The sequence below is a fragment of the Chelmon rostratus genome, chromosome 5 (genome assembly GCF_017976325.1).
Source record: "Chelmon rostratus isolate fCheRos1 chromosome 5, fCheRos1.pri, whole genome shotgun sequence".
Classification (NCBI taxonomy): domain Eukaryota; kingdom Metazoa; phylum Chordata; class Actinopteri; order Chaetodontiformes; family Chaetodontidae; genus Chelmon; species Chelmon rostratus.
This window is the reverse complement of record NC_055662.1, coordinates 24,180,869-24,196,766: the sequence shown is the minus strand read 5'-3', so window position 1 is coordinate 24,196,766 and position 15,898 is coordinate 24,180,869. Positions and strand designations below refer to the sequence as shown.

Here is a 15,898-nt window from a genome sequence, read left to right as displayed (position 1 = left end):
ACCGAGCTTATCCTTTGTTTGTTTTTTTTAAATCCTCCAGAGAAAATTGTAGGGAGCCATTTTAATTTCCTTATCTTGAAAACAAATGCAGGTCCCAACAAAAACATTGGTCTTAAGTGTGCAAATAAGAATTCAAAAAAGAAAACTCATTACTTCAAAGCTTTTATTCACTCATCCCTCTGTCCATAAACACATGTAAATTTTTCTTAGATCCATCTATCAGGGGATGAAACTCTTAATATCATCTCGAGGCAAACCTATTCTCCCTCTGGGAAACAAGAGGGCACCTCAATATGGCTTCTCAAGTCCAGTTACAGTTGTGTTGCTAAGCAGCTGAGCTGCTAGCCGGCGGCGGCAGAAACAAGCCATTATCTGTTAGCGCTCCCGCTGAATGGTTAGTGAGCAGGAGCGGAGACGAGTCGGGCAACAGCTGCAGCTACAGTGTGTCCTCATCATCGATGCTCCGGTGCAGAGCCGAGGTAGCAGGAATAGATGGTGTAGGAGAAACATAGAAACTGCCATCGAGGTAGCAAGCTATCCAGCTAAAAAGCTGGCCAGTGATACCGTAGCCCCTGAGGCGGACAGGAACCCGAGGCGCTTGTACCAGATTTCAAGCTCCAGTGTGACCCCAACTTGGGAACTGGCTAACCTGGCGGAGGTCAGAGGGAAACCCAGCACTGCTGCCTCCCCCCCGCCTCCGCCGTACCACCTGATACGCTCACGAGTTACCTCTCTGCAGCTTGTGCCTTGCCTATCCTCAATCAGCCCTTTAGAATGAATGACTACCGCTCCACTGGTTTCGCTTAGTGCGCCCATTGTGCATAACTCTGGTCCTGTTGGAAGGCCTGAGATGGAAAGAGGGACATGCAGTGGTGTTGATTATCAGGTATCCACTTGGATAACATATTAAGGTTGTCCCACTGGACTAATAGGTCATAGGCTGTCATGGCTCTCATGCATAAGGCCTTAAGCCTGCATGGAGCGATGCATTGTGGGAGTGGACAGCCATACAAGCCTAGACATCTTCTCTAATGGTGTCCATTTATTTTCACCTTTTGTGTTGCCACAGTAGGTACAAAGGATGCAGAGCCGCTTGTATTAATAATGATGGACTATTCACCATGTGCTGCCTTTGCCTGCAGCTTTTACAGTAAGCAAATATTTTGTGAACCCTGCTCACGCTTCTGTTTGTGTGTCTCTTACATGCAGGCACAGAGAGGCACGAGCTGACCTCCTGGATGAGTTTCAACTCCATCTTCAGGTTCTTCAGCGAGGTTCTGGAGGTGAAAGAGGATGAGGAGGCAGAGGAGACGTCCAACACTGTCACCACACGCAGCAGCTCCCTCAAAAGCAAACACCAAGATTTGTAGAAGAGCAACAAAAATGATTTGGAGGAAGAGGAGAGGGAGCGGGATTGAGAGGGATCAGAGGGGGCAACGCAGGAAGGGAGGCTGAGGCTCCATGTCCTCTCTGCTGTTTTATTTTCTTTTTCCTCCCTCTCCCTCTGTAACCTCCCTCCATCTTTCTTTCCTCGCTCCGCTCGCTGAGAGTCATTTCTCCCTTCCAGCCCTCCCCGGCTCTGCACACACACAGCCTTGTTGTTGAAAGACACAAGAGTACAGGGTCACCGTGTATACATCACAATAACGTTTTGCGTTACTTCTAGATGAGCGCAACTGTCAAAGCAATATGGGCCTGAGTGTTAGCGCTTCCCGTGGGCTGTGGCCTGGCTGCGGGTACGGGCCACGGCAGCAGAGATTAAGGCTGACAGGCGCTGTGCACAATGCGCCGTGGTGCACCTCTAATTGTCCTGACATCAGCCTGAACTGAGCTAATGCCCCGCCTGCCCTCCAGTCTGCACTGCTCAGTCTCTCCCTCCTCTCCCTCTACCCCCCTGGTCCTAAAGCCTGAGCTGCTTACCCCGAAATCAGCTCATGCTCTAAGGTGTCTTCTGCTAAGGTTCGATATCATTTCAACCTGATTAGTGCCGATCTTTTCTTCCTTTCTTTTTTTTTTTAAGCCTTTGTCCACCACAAATGTTAGTTTTTTTTTTTTTTTTAAATAAAAGTGATCACACACTCTCAACTGGTGACCATTTGTTTTGTTTTAACAAAGGGTGTTGTTTCTATGACTTCTTCATTCTCTAAACTCCTCCGCACATGCAGTCAGCTTTTCAGCCGGACTCTTCCCATTCAGCTTTGTGTAAAATGTGGCTCTAACCCGTGCCATATATTTCTGCGAATGCAGTGTTTATAATAAAAGATATCCTTTTTTTTAATTTCTCAACTTTGAGCTAAATTTGAATGCAATGTCTCATACACACATTCACACTATTTGATTTTTAATATTACGCCAATACTTCTCAGAGCTCTAAGTGTCCAGAGTCCATCTCTGTGTTTATTATAAATATATATCTTTCTTTTTTTTTTTCAATTTGATATCCTTGAAATGGATGCCTCCGGATGATTGAATGTGATGAAACAAATAAAACAAACACAACCTGTGCTGCATATGGAAAATTCGGGACACTGAGCATATTTAAAATTACTTAAAGTCAAGCATCAGAATGGGTTTGAGGGATATCTCATTTTAACAGGAGCCAGAAGTCAGCTCACAACACTCATAAAGCCTCAATATATCGCCTTACACATGTCAGGAAATCCAAGATTTCAATATTATTCTAAGCCTGAATGATATTTCCTTAGATGTTGGAGAAATGTAACATATCTATTCTTTCCCCCCCTTTTTTTCCCCTTCACCAAAGTACTCTTCTTGTGTACTTAGAAGTGACAAAGTCAGCTGCCTGCTCAGCTGCACATAATCTGACTACGTGACACAAACATGATAAAAAAAATTTCCACAAGACTGGTGTGTTTTATAAACCACTCAAGGCTTAATGGAATACATTTCTAATGTGTCATGACATTAGTAAAAACTCAAACCGGATACTAAATCTTATGATACCTTAGACACATTCTCTAATATATACTTTCCTTTATTTTTGTGCTTCAAATAGTTACCATTGTTTAACTTTTACACTGTGAAATCCTGCCTCTCCTGCCTACTGTGCATATGGTTTAAGGCTTTTGTGGATTATCTTTCTGCTGTAATGAGACAACTGTGGCTGATGGTTGCGGGCCTAATTTCCTTTTAATTTGATTCAGATCTCTCCAGGTTTCAGCAAAGAAGTTGGCTTATTATTTGATTTGATGAGTTTCGTTTCGAGATACCATTGCTCATCTTTCTGCTTTTCAGCTACAATCAGTTCATTTTTCTCTCTATAATTTGTATATTGTTGCCTTAGGAATAAACAAGACTCTGTTCACTGTTTTTAATAATATCCAGCAAGCCATATGTGAATGGAACTAAAGATGTAAGAGCAGCCTAAATCCAAAGCACAGTCTGCAAATAAAAGGGGACTAATTTTGCCAATTGCTCTTGAAGACATTATTTTTTGCAGATGGTTTATACGTTGTATTGGTTTAAGGAGCACGCCTTTTTGTTTTGTGGCGGTATAAGCCTTTGGATTTTATGAAACCACGAGTGTCCTGCCGGGTCACGCGTTTTTTCTCATGTTCACAAACCTTTGTCTCATTCTCTTTTGATCCATTCTGGTTTTAAACCGCCGTCTTTAAAAATGATTTTTGAACTCTCTGCAACAGTCATTTCTGTACTTTAACATGATTGGTTTCATTTTTGTAATTAACCTATTAAACCCGTCGAAAGCAAATAAAATGAACTTTTGCATCTTGTTTTTTTTTTTAGACTACACATATTTTCCTATTTCATTATTCATTTGCTTATTTCCGTTTTGCTATTCATGTCCTGGTGATTTTCTGCATAACCATCGAAGTGTTTTAGTGGAAAAACTGCTAGAAAGTCAGGTGCGGCTGCAGAGAGAGACGTGGCCCAAAGTGTGAAGAGGAGCAGCAAGTGAAGAAAAGACCTGAGTCATCATCTCAAGGAATCTAACCGAGGAGGAAGAGCAGCTGACTCCCCTCTGCTGCTGCACAATCGGCCACTGTTAAGTGGCTTTTGTCCGGTTTCCAAACCTGCTTTACTTCACTGTTACCTTTAAAGTAAAGCGGTAAAAGTTTTAAGGGTTGAAAATGTAAAACACGTCCTGTCCTTCGAAAGAGAGCAACACCTTTCAAGTGGCTCAGCAAGAAGTGTGTCAAGCAAAGGAAAACAAACTATAAACAGTAATTCCCCTCTTTTTGGTCATTAATTTTGGCAAAGTGAGCCCCCCCTGCAACTCAGCGAGGTTTTACAGCATCATTTGTTTTCACACGGTGAAACCGATCAGGTCATTAAACGCCCCCTCAATAAATCTTTAGAAATCTTTTCCATTAACCCCTGAACAACAAGTGGAACCAGGCGAGTCCCCCTCACACCGTGTCAGGCCGCTGATTAAAGAGAGGCATTCAATCACACACACACACTCACACACACTCACACACACACACACACACGTGAATCAGACTCAACTTTCTGTGTTTAAAACTTCCTGAGGACATGGCTGCCTGTTCTGTGATGCTGAGAGAAGAAAACTGTTCTTGTATTAGCGAGGATTTAATGAAATAACCTGCCTCTTGTCCAAAGCTGTGATGCAGCGGCGCCATAAATTCTGACCCCCAGTCAGTGATCATCAAAGCCAGACGACTAACACACAGCGAACAAATTACAGATTCGCTCAGGAATGATGTGCCTTGAGACTTGGTCGCTATCTGAGTCTATTTTACACATTAAAGGGAAACATTAAAGGAACTTGAGGCATTTCCTTCACTTTCCCACCACAGAGGGAACTTTGCGCGATCCCGTCCACCCTCCAGTGACTCTCTGACGCTTCTGCGCATTCAGATGGGTCGCTCATGCGTCACTTTGCCACATGTAGCTGTCTCCCAACTTATAAAGACAGCGATGATCTCTTCATGTCTAAGGAGGGGGGCTGGTTTTTAGAGGCTCTCTCGGCGGTTCCTAAAAGTCCCGGGACGCTCCGAGCAGGCATCCAAGCACCAAACCAACAAATGGTCTGTTTATGGCTTCGCTCGCTTGGAGTGAGCGCGGCGCGCGGATGTATAACAGGTATGACTGATTTGATTACAGGTTTCACTCTCCCTGCTTTTGTCGTCAACTCACAGACAGCTACAGACGCCGAATCACGTCTTCAGCGGGGAAGATCATGAGCTGCGGAGCTCCGGGGATGAGATGCAGCCAAACGGGGGGCTGCGCGTAATGATAGATTTGGGGAGGAGTGGGTGGGATCCCTGACATGAAAAAGTTGGGGGAACCCCTGCGCTGCCTCTGTCTGATATTTCAATCTTTTTTACTTTAAGAGAGTTGTTGTCACGCTTGCGCGCTCCGGCCCGCTCTGATGTGCGCGACATCCCTGCAGAAGATGAACTCTTTCCAAAGGAACCAGGCATTAGGCAGAGCTGGAATGTCACCCCTCTGACAGCCCCCCCCCTCACACACACACACACACACACACACACTCCTCCAGCGGATCACTGTCAGATCACTATTTGCATAATTATATGCTCAGCTCAGAAGAGAAAACTAACCCCCAAATTTTACGGGTCAACTAACTGCAACAATCAATGTTTTATCGGGTGTACTAAGGGAAAAATGTCTTCAGCAATCACGGTGGAGGAACTCTCTTTCTCTCCCTCTCGCCCCTTCTCTATCAATTCAATTCAATTACTTTATTGGCATGACTGCTTATCAGAAACAATATTTCCAAAGCAGTTTAAAAAATGTAAATTCACCCCCCCCAAATCCTTGCCTCAAAAAAAAAAAAAAAGACCCAACCAACCCCTCTCTCTCAGTACGTGAGCAAATACTTTTTCATCTATTGACTGGGGGAGAATGTCTGGCTTAAGCTTGGAGGTGCATTCAAGATTGTATCCCTTCTTCCCTTCCCCTATTCTGCCCCTCTTTTCTCCGCCCGGCTCTGCGCTGTGTTTTCCCCCCGCAGAAGAGCTCTTTAATATCGGGCCTGTAAACCGGAGCGCAGGACTCACTGGCCGGTTTCGTTAGACGTCATTACATATTCATTGACTTGCAGAGAAACCATTTAATCCAGTGGAAACAACTCTTCAATCACCACTCTCCTTCTCTATTCTAATAAGGCCTCGCAGACTGAGACAGCACTGGGGGCCACAGACACCACATTCAGGAGGGAGTGTGACTGGGCTTTATTCTGCAGGGCGAGGAAGGTGAAGCTCTGCTGCAAGATGCGGGTCTGGGCACAGGTGTTGCACCAAGTGGGCTCCCCAAGTGGGCTGCTGGGCCTCTTAAGGGTTGTGAGAGTCCCAAACAGAAACATGCAAATACATACTTTAATTTCTATCTGTTTAATGATGCGAATCATTTGATGTGCGACATATTGCATGTCATATATATTTAAATTACGCACGAAAGCGGGAAAACTCCATTATGGAGTTCTTGCTATATATACATAAAAAAAACTTGTGTAATGAGCTTCCTATACTCGCACGCGCGCGCGCACACACGCAGTCACATATAGGATGACCCGCTATTCTTCTACCTTTGCTCCCACCTGTCTTGGGGCGCCTATGAAAAAGGACCATCATAACCATAATGTGTGGAAATATGCAAAGCAAATCGGCTATCCAAGCAAAACTGTAATTCCCCAGGTTATTATAAGAAGTGCGAGGCTCGTGGAGAGGTGAAAAATGCCTTTAGAGACCGAAGTGGCCAAGAAACACAACCAGGCCGAACTCCATGGGAATATAATCTGAATATTAGCGGAATCTTCGCTGGTATTTTCCTTTCTCGGCTTTGCTGTCTAATACTTCTAAGTAGCCACTACATCAGCAGCATGGCCTAATGTGTGTGTGGTGCGTGCTCGAGGATCCTGGCATATAATGCTCCGATTGTGGGACAGCTGTTGGCAGAGCCGTTTTACGGTGTTCAGTCCATTTGGCTTTAATAGCAGCTTTCAGGCGGACCGCTACTCTATCCCCTCACCGCCCCCTCAATTACACCTCCTCTGATACTCTGCTGGCCTAAAGACTCCTGCAGTAAAAAACACCCTCTGAAATGCAATACATTTGAAGAATGGGCTCTGACTTTTAAGATTTGGGGGTATACTCTGATGATTTCAGGGAAGCGATGTTAGGCGAGCAGCGATGAGGGAGGGAGCAGGGGAAGTATAACACAGCTCATTGGCCTAGTTTAACAGGCCACCGACGACTTGCTGGGGAAAATTGGTCATTTTGTCCTGATGAATGGCAGTCGAGAAGAAGGGTGGGCCTGTGATCGGGGCCTTTCTCAGGCTGTAAAATGCGACTGGATATCTGAAAACTTCAGGCCAATAATGTGTGTTATTTAGCACTCTGTCATTTGTCGAATTTCAAATGTCGTTTTGAGAAATGCCAATTTTAATTACGCACGTGTGTGTCTCTCTGTGTGTGTGTGTTCTCGTGCCTTTGTCTAAGTTCTGCACACTTAGCAAAAAAAAAGAAAAGAAAAGAAAAAAACTTTTTTTTTTCCCGAGTGTCTGCTCGGATTTCTTCATAATATTCACAGAAAAAGTTGAAGGGAGCGTTAATTTACTGCTCACAGATCTCAGACTCACCTCTTAATTACCCCTAAATTTATTTATTATATTTATTCGTTTTTAACAACGAGTTGCCTAAAAGACCTTTCAGATTTTTTTTCCCATCGATTTAAATACAAATGAAGTTCTAACAGAAGACAAATGTTTATTATGAATAAAAAAAGCAAAGGAGCTTTTTTCTGAAGCATATATTGTAAATCTGCTGAACATGATATTTCTACTTTTATTTCTAAAATACCATCTTAACACACCGCACTTAAATATCATAATTATATATTATAAAATCTATATCAGACAATATATGCCCTATTTTAAAATCTAAATGCATCATCTCAAATTAATGTGTATTCCTTAACAAAAAATCGACAAAATTAATTTAATTAAAACGAAAAAAGTTAAATAAAATAAGAAAATACATTTAATAATTTCAGAATCTCCTGGATAATCTGCTATCACAGAGAATGTGTGTGATCAATGTTTAAATGGCTCCAATTTAAAAACTGCAATTACACAATGAAAACAGCAAACGAAAAGCGAAGTGGTTTGAGTTCAGATGATCCTAAACGAAAATCAAATATTCCGCCTGTGTGGAGTTTTAATCTGCAGTCTCCGCAAAGTTTACTGAGAGTTGGTCTGAAAAGACGAAAGGGAATTTTCATCGGGAAGTGGCTCAGAGCCCATTTTATAGGAGGAAAACAGATCGATTCTCCTTATAAACTGTTTTATTAGCGCTAAGAACAACTCCACAAGTTTACTGTCATCCATGAAGAAAAATTAAGCGCTCAGTCTTATTTTAAGCGTCCAGAATAAATCGAAGGAAGCCGACTGTACATGCAACAATATTTTCCTGCACTTAAAGCAACGAAATAATGAGGTATTTCCAGAAATCCTCCAAGTACAATCCCCCTTAAATCGATACCGCATTGGAGTTGCTGAGATATCGATTAGCTGGCGGTGAGAGGAAAGGCCTTGACTTACACTGCAAAACAATGAAGCCATTAAACCACTTCAACAGCCACATTTTAAAATCTTCTTTTTTAGAAAAGTTATTGCATCTGGCAGAGTGTTAAACGAGTCACTATTTACAGTTTATTTTTCACTTGTTCACTAACTATTGTTTATTCGGATTTTTTTTTGAAATGGTGTAAAATGATGAAATGGGATTTCTTTAAAAAGTTGCTCTGGAGTAAAAAATAATCTGAACTTTCAGATCGTTTTTACACCCATTGAAAAACAAGCAACACAAAAAGAGTTGAATCTAGAGGGGGAGCTGCGTTAAAACAGCTGTTTTTGCAGTGTAACACCAGAACTAAAGCGCACCAGAACCCACCGCGTGCTCTCTTTTGGGCTTAAAATCTCTGGAAAAGAAGAAGAAGGAGAAAAAAAGGAGTGCAACGCGATATTAAATCACACATTATAGATGAGTTTCATCATGTGGACGCAGCCCTCCGAGGATAAACACGGCGGTGCGTGCGCTAAGAAGAAGCTCCAAGTTATTATTACTGGGGGAGCGGCCTTTCACTGGCAGCACCCTGCATCCTCATTACATCCACCCCAAAAAGAGATGAAGGTCTAAATGAAGTTATTGCCATCCAATGAACTCAAATTAGCCGGGCCACACCATGACAGACAGCTCGGATGGAGAGTGAGAGAGGGGGGGGGGGCTTGGTGGAATATAGGTGGTGGGATTGGCAGGTGTATGTTTTGATGTGCATTTCATGGTTTGCAAGGCCCCTTAAGTGAAGCTGGGTTCATTTTGAATCTCCGTGGTTAAGCGAGTTAATATACTTGTGTTATTAAAGGGCCTGCAGTCACCTTGCAGCCTGCTCCATGATGCCTCACCCCCTCCCTCCCATCCCGACGGCTTAGACTTTGTTCCCATCTATTCCATTTCTTTATCAGCCATTCAAATATAACGTTTCTCTCTCTCTCTCTCTTTCTCTCTCCCCCCCCGTCCACAATCTCTCCATCCGGTTGAATAGCTTTCTTTCTTGTCGCTCAGGTCCTCATTGTGTTGGCTACCTGAGTCAGCAGGGAGGATGAAAAGAGGAGAGTTTGACGGAGGAAGGACGGGAGGAAGGGGTGGTTTGACATGCAGGGAGGGAGACAGAGGCGATGATAGGCGAGCGGGGCCCTGTGAGGAGTTGAGTGAATTTACCTGCTCCTCCGGTGGCGAGCTGCGTGCGTGTGCGTGTGCGTGTGTGTGTGTGTGTGTGTGTGTGTGTGTGTGTGTGTGTGAAGTTAACAACACAGCGGCCAACTCTACTTTATTGCTGTTTATCCCTGCAGCAAAAGCTGTCAGGCGGTGACAGATTGGCAGCATCTCTAATCAGAGCCCTCTTCCCTTCTCTCTGGGACCCCCCCCCCCCCCACACACACACACACACACACACCCCTCAACTCATTCACTTCTGATCTTCCACAACTGGATTGTTACTAATGGCATTTATTCTGTGGGTGATACATATAATGCACATATAGAGAAAGAGCAACTTTTCATTTCAACTATTCAAACACTGTCGAGATAGCTTCCATTACTGAGTATTCAGTGAGATACTGTGAGTGCTTGAATAGCTGCAATATTATTTTAAAAAATACTAATAAAGAAATAGAGTTGGGTTATAATGACATAAAAATTTTAAAGGATTTCTCACGCAGCGAACTTGCAGCAAAACGCATCAATTGCAGCTAAAACAGGAGGATTGAAGCTTTCCTTAGAAACAGCTATTTCAGTCTGATTACAATAAATCCAATTAAAACTCAAATATTTTCTATATTCTGCAGAATCTGGAACAAATCAAATGCAGCTCATGTCAGGCGACTGGAGAGCAGAGGCAAGTTCACAATGGCGTCGTGTTTGATCTGAAAATTAGAAATACAAGGGTTTTTTTTTGCATTTTATGGATCAAAAAAGATACATAAAACATCATATTCTTCTATTCTTTGATCGTTTCAAGATGAAACGCGCGTTGTTTATGTCTCTGCGACTGCGCGTGCGACCTCTCGGTCCACAAGGTTTAACATAAATATTTCTCGCATTATAAAAACACTTCGATAAATGATGCAGAAAGGTGTGCTCTTACCTAAACTTTGAACCTTCCATAACTGTGTGTCAATGGATTTTTTTCTAACCAAGATACGTGTGTGTGCGTGTGAGTGCGTCACACGCACACATAAATGAGGACTGTCACATAAATCGGCCACCACAAGAACTTCAAGTGCAGGAGGTGAAAAAAAAAAAAAAATCTTAACAAAAGCACGACATCCACCCTCAGCTGGCCGGGTCTCGTGCAGGGCCCGCAGAAAACGAGCGGACCTGAAGCCATATTTCACTGAGAGCCTTCAGAGGGATCGCTGCTTATCTCTCCAACACAGCGCTGCTGACCTGTAGGCTGCCGCATCAGAGGTGTGTGTTTGTGTTGGGGTGTTGACCTGTCAGGGGGGACTTGTTAGGACTTTAACTCCGACTGCTGGCGGTCTCCAGACATCCGGGGGTGGCATCGATTTGAAACTTGTCCTGTCTAATTTGATGATAACATCCAGCCCGGCCCGCCGCAGCACCATGGACAGCGCACTGTCTTGACCTTGCCTTGCTATCAAATTACCCCCGTCTGGGCCACGGTGGGAGCCCAGCACCAAGTTTACTATAGGCTGAGAGGGAGAGGGAGAGAGGGAGGGAGAGATTTGCTTCTTTAACCAAAGACAAATCTTCTCTGAAGCCGCTGCTTACACTCTGTAATACTGTGGTAAATCAAGAGGAGGTTGGCGGTTTACATTGGCTGTTGCGCCAACCGCCTATGTAAACAATACTAAGTTACATTCACACAAAGACTTTATTTGGTGCTTTTTTTCTGTCCATGCCTGTATGTCTTCCTACAGTTTAACACCTTACAGTCAACTTAAACTCTTGTCTGTTAACTGGATGTCAAACTGAACATATTTAACCTGGACTGATGCAAGAACTGAGGGTCACCTGTCCTAAAATTAACACTTTCCAGCAGCGGAGGAGGTATTCAGATCCTTAACTTTGTGCTGCAATATAAAAATAGTCCATTTAAAGTCAGTTGAAAAAAAGGCACTTAAGTATTGTTAGTAAAATGTGCTCAAAGAATCAGAAGGAAAAGAATTCAGAAAAATGGCTCATGTGAGTGATTCTGTTGTATATGCTGTGACTGCAGCGCATGCAGGACAGTGTAAGAAGCATTTCACTGTTGAACTCAGTTGAGGTGGAGCTCATTTCAAGCATTTTTGGTAGTTCAAGAACATGTTATAAGCCTGTTGTAGCTCAACTTGTTAACTAGTAATTCAAGCACAACATTTCCCTCAGTGCCTTCCTCTGTTCAACATATGGCCAGTGAGAGTTTGTGAAGTATGTTTTAAAGAACATCCAGAACATGTTTTTCAGGTTAAACGTGCAGGATGCAACATTTGTGGAGCAGATTGAAAGATTTCATCCACTTTTAACAAGTCATCTCTCTATCAGCCGTTCATCCTGCACCGCGCAGGCCCGAAGTCAAACCCGGCAGAACACGTACAGCATGTGGACGCGGCGTGCGCGTCGGCGCATGTCAATAGATGCGAAGCAAAGAGACAAAACAAGCAATTTATATTTCGCAAATCTTCTCAGAGTAGTTACACCCTATCAGCTGGTGCACATACTGTGGTAACAAGTTGATTTGGGAACCAGAATGTCTAAAGTTTGAGAGAGAGCCCAAGGCACTGACGGGAGGAGGATTTACTGGTGGAGAAAGGGAGGGAGAGAGAGGCTGTTTGATGGAGCTCTACAGCTTTGAGACAGCTTGTTAATTAAAACCCCAAGAGATGAGGCTCTGCAGCCACCGTCCATATCAGAGCACTGCTAACTATACTGACAGCAAGTTACTTAACAAGCGAGCGCCTCAATCCTATACCGTTTTATCACAGGCAAGCAGTGAGATATTTTAATTCGTTAAAATCCCACTGTGGCGGTGAAATATCTTGTTTTCTACTTAAGAAATTATGACAAACCTTCGTATTCTCTGTCATTCCAGGGATAGAGCCCAAATGGCTGCTTATGCTTCAAAATCCACACACCAGCTTAAATGTGGCAAATTCGATTAAGGAAGGAGAGAAAGAAATGTCAAAAAAAGGAGAGAGGGAGAGACTGAATTAGTCTAGACATAGGTTGGGTGGTATTAAATTCTTAGCTTTATATTCAGACACTGGAATTATTTCCAAAATCAAAGTAGCCTGCGGTTTGAGAGAGGCAGATAGGCCCCGGTGCAGATACAAAGAGGCGACATGAAGTCCAAACAAAGAGGCTACTGTGTGTTTTTTGGTGAATGCGTTTTCTGATCACTTTCAATCGAGGTCATCACACGCTTTGTCCCCATGCATTATTCCACCTTAATTGAACCCCCCAACCCGCCCTTTGCCTGCGGGATCTCTGAGCAATTTCAATTCTATATGCATGTGTGAGATGATGGCTTGTTAAGTCGAGGAAAACAAATACCAAGAGAGCCTTACTCAAACACTCAAAATGTATGACGGGCCCATGCCCATTGTTCGGAAAATAATTGAAATGCTGCTTCCCTCTCTCCCCCGCTTGCTAATAACGTGTTGGCCAAGTGCGGGCCGGCTCATGTAAATAGCAGGACGAGGAGACGTGCGTTCGGAGGCAGTGAGGTGAAGCCTGGCTGGGTCTGTGTCTTCTGGGGGCTTCAGGTGGAGAAGCCCCTTATACAGTACAAGCGAACCTGCTGTGCCACACCACCCAAGATCCAACGGGGGAGGAGGTGTGACTCTGTGTGTGTGTGCGTGTGTGTGTGTGTGTGTGTGTGTGTGTGTGTGTGTGTGTGTGTGTTGGAGGGGGTGTCTAGAACAAATGGATAATACAGCTCCATCAACAATGAATCCTTGTGTGTGGTTGGATTGTTCTGGAAACTCGGGGGTCACACTAACTTTTGTGTCCATAACTTTGCTTCTCTCTCCTCATCTTCCCGCTGTGACACAAGTTCCTGAACGCCTCACGAAAGCTAAAACGCATCATTCTCGTGTCACCACGAGGATCAGCTATAAATATTTACCGAAATGAGCCGCGAAGCTCGAAAAAAACCAAGTTTTAATTCCCATATGATGTTTTTAATTGGCTCTATATTATAATACCGGAGTTCACATTTGTATTTCAGATGTCTTCACATGAGGACGAGATGAAGCCACAGTGAGGAAAAGAGCCAAACCCGCCATTCACAGCCCACATGGGCTGCACTTACACTGTTTATCTCCGGCCACATAAGAGGAAGTCTAGTTTCTGGATCTGTCGAGTGATCTATTGGCAAATTACAGCACGGTTAAAATACGTGATTCCCTGTTGCTGATGGTCACAAAGCAGCACAGCCACTAACATGAGCTAAAAACACACACATAAAAAAGATTCATCTTTGCACAAACGAGCGCATCTTCAAATAATTCACAGACTGATGTTGTTTCAGTCATCAGCATCGAGGCTGAGTCAACGGGAAAGGTGAGTAAACTCGATCCGAGAGCAAAACTGCCTGCAGAGTTTGCTTTTCATTGCACAAGTGGCTGCTTCCAAATGCGCGTAAAGTGCGCGTTTCTTTGTCATTGACTGCCGTATTAAGGCCCCTGCACCTGATCTGTTTGTGGCTGGTCTGGGGGCCACGGCGCTTTTTAAGACAGCTGTAAAAGGCTCTCCAAGTCTCCAACACATTCATCAACGTCAGACGCCGACACGCCGCTATTTAGTGAAAGTGTAACTGCAGCAGTATATCTTAGAGCAGAGTGGGCCACTCAGCAAACAACACAGTGGACTTTTTCCTCCCTTGGTTGCAACCAATCAAAAACAGATTACAAAATCAGACAGATGATCGCTGGATTGTTAAAGAATGATCAGAAATTGCTAAATTATAAAGGCTCATGTTCGTTATTTTTTTCAATAAATTCTAAGGTGAATAATACTCTTTATTTTGCATCACTGCACCTAAAGCAGCCTTTCTCAGCGCCAACATGCACTTGAAAGTCCATTCAAAAGATTTTCTGCAAAGCCGAATTGTTCCTAAATATTTCTGCTGTGTGGATTTTAGTCGAACCTAATTCTCTGTTGCATCGTCAGATTAAGTGTGCCTGTCTTTACTTAAATTAATAAGACATTATTTATTTGAAAATGGATAATTAAAGCCCTTTTATTCCTTTCAACGTAATTTAGATGCGAATTACTGTATATGTTCTGCAACGTTACATTGCCTAAACAAACAATTAATTATCTAAAGCTCAAATATTGCGCGATGGTCTGTGCTACTATCAGTTTACATTAAAATTAAATGCATTACTGATCGCTGGTTTTAATCGATGTGATTCCACGGCTTAACAAAACAAACAAAACCGTCAGTCGACACAGGATAATGCAATTAGAAAACTCCCCCACTATTCACAGCGGTGGAGTTGCATGAGAGTCGTTTGCAGCTGCTGAAATTCCTGGTTAAAATGGCTTTGGAAAAGCTGCTCTGTGCTGTGCGGTGGACTGAGAGCAGAGCTGAGGAGAGAGAGGGTATGAGGCGGTTCTTGTGTCAGAGGGGTCCCACAACGCAGAGCGCCATCTAGCAAACAAAGGTAGAAACAATAATAGCGCGGAGGGTCTGAGGCGGAGAGGCTGTCTTTACGCACACGGCGCACAGGGGCGCAGAGGGACGCCACAACAAAGCGCCGCGGTTTAGCGCACTCCAACACGGAAAACTTTATGTATCATGCGTGCCGGTGCGCGATCCAAGCCCTGCCGCGCCTGCTATGCGAGTTTACCATTTGTACACGAATTAATCCAGCCCGAAGCCCTTCATTACTGTAGGAGGAAAGAGTCTGCTGCTGCTTTAGTTTTCCACCAGATCAAATTTTAATGAGCATCCGAGAGGTCAGGATGGCAAAGCAGCTGATCAGTGGTCAAGCTGAAAATGGGAGAACTTTTAATGTCAGAGTGGGTGAGGGAGGGGGAGGGCGGCAGGTGACTCCCCCACTTGACAAAATCAATCGATACTATCACTTTCAGGCTCCATCACAGCGTTTTACTGGGGATGCGTATGTGGACCACAAGCAAACAATACATCTTCTGTTGAGTGCATCGTGTATTATAGATATTTATTTATATAGCTCTACAGCTACTGAGGGGTGCTAAGAGGTGGGTTTTGATCAGACCCCCCCAGCCTCAAACAAAAATGAAAAAGTGGAACCATGTGTGTAAAACGGTCAGAAATATGCCCCCAACACTTCTCACCCACTCGCAGCAATCTTCCCTCCTCATCCTCACCGCAGCCATTATTTCAT

At 43.8% G+C, this 15,898-nt stretch overlaps 1 protein-coding gene across 1 annotated transcript in view; it reads left to right on the top strand.

Moving 5' to 3' along the window:
- Positions 1-3,723, top strand: part of fam172a (family with sequence similarity 172 member A) — a 158,869-nt gene extending 155,146 nt beyond the window's left edge. Inside the window, exon 11 of the mRNA XM_041936781.1 lies at positions 1,210-3,723. Coding sequence (XP_041792715.1) covers positions 1,210-1,370 — 161 coding nt within the window. The 3' untranslated portion in view covers positions 1,371-3,723. The remainder of the gene's footprint in view (positions 1-1,209) is intronic.
- The last annotated feature ends 12,175 nt before the right edge of the window (positions 3,724-15,898 follow it).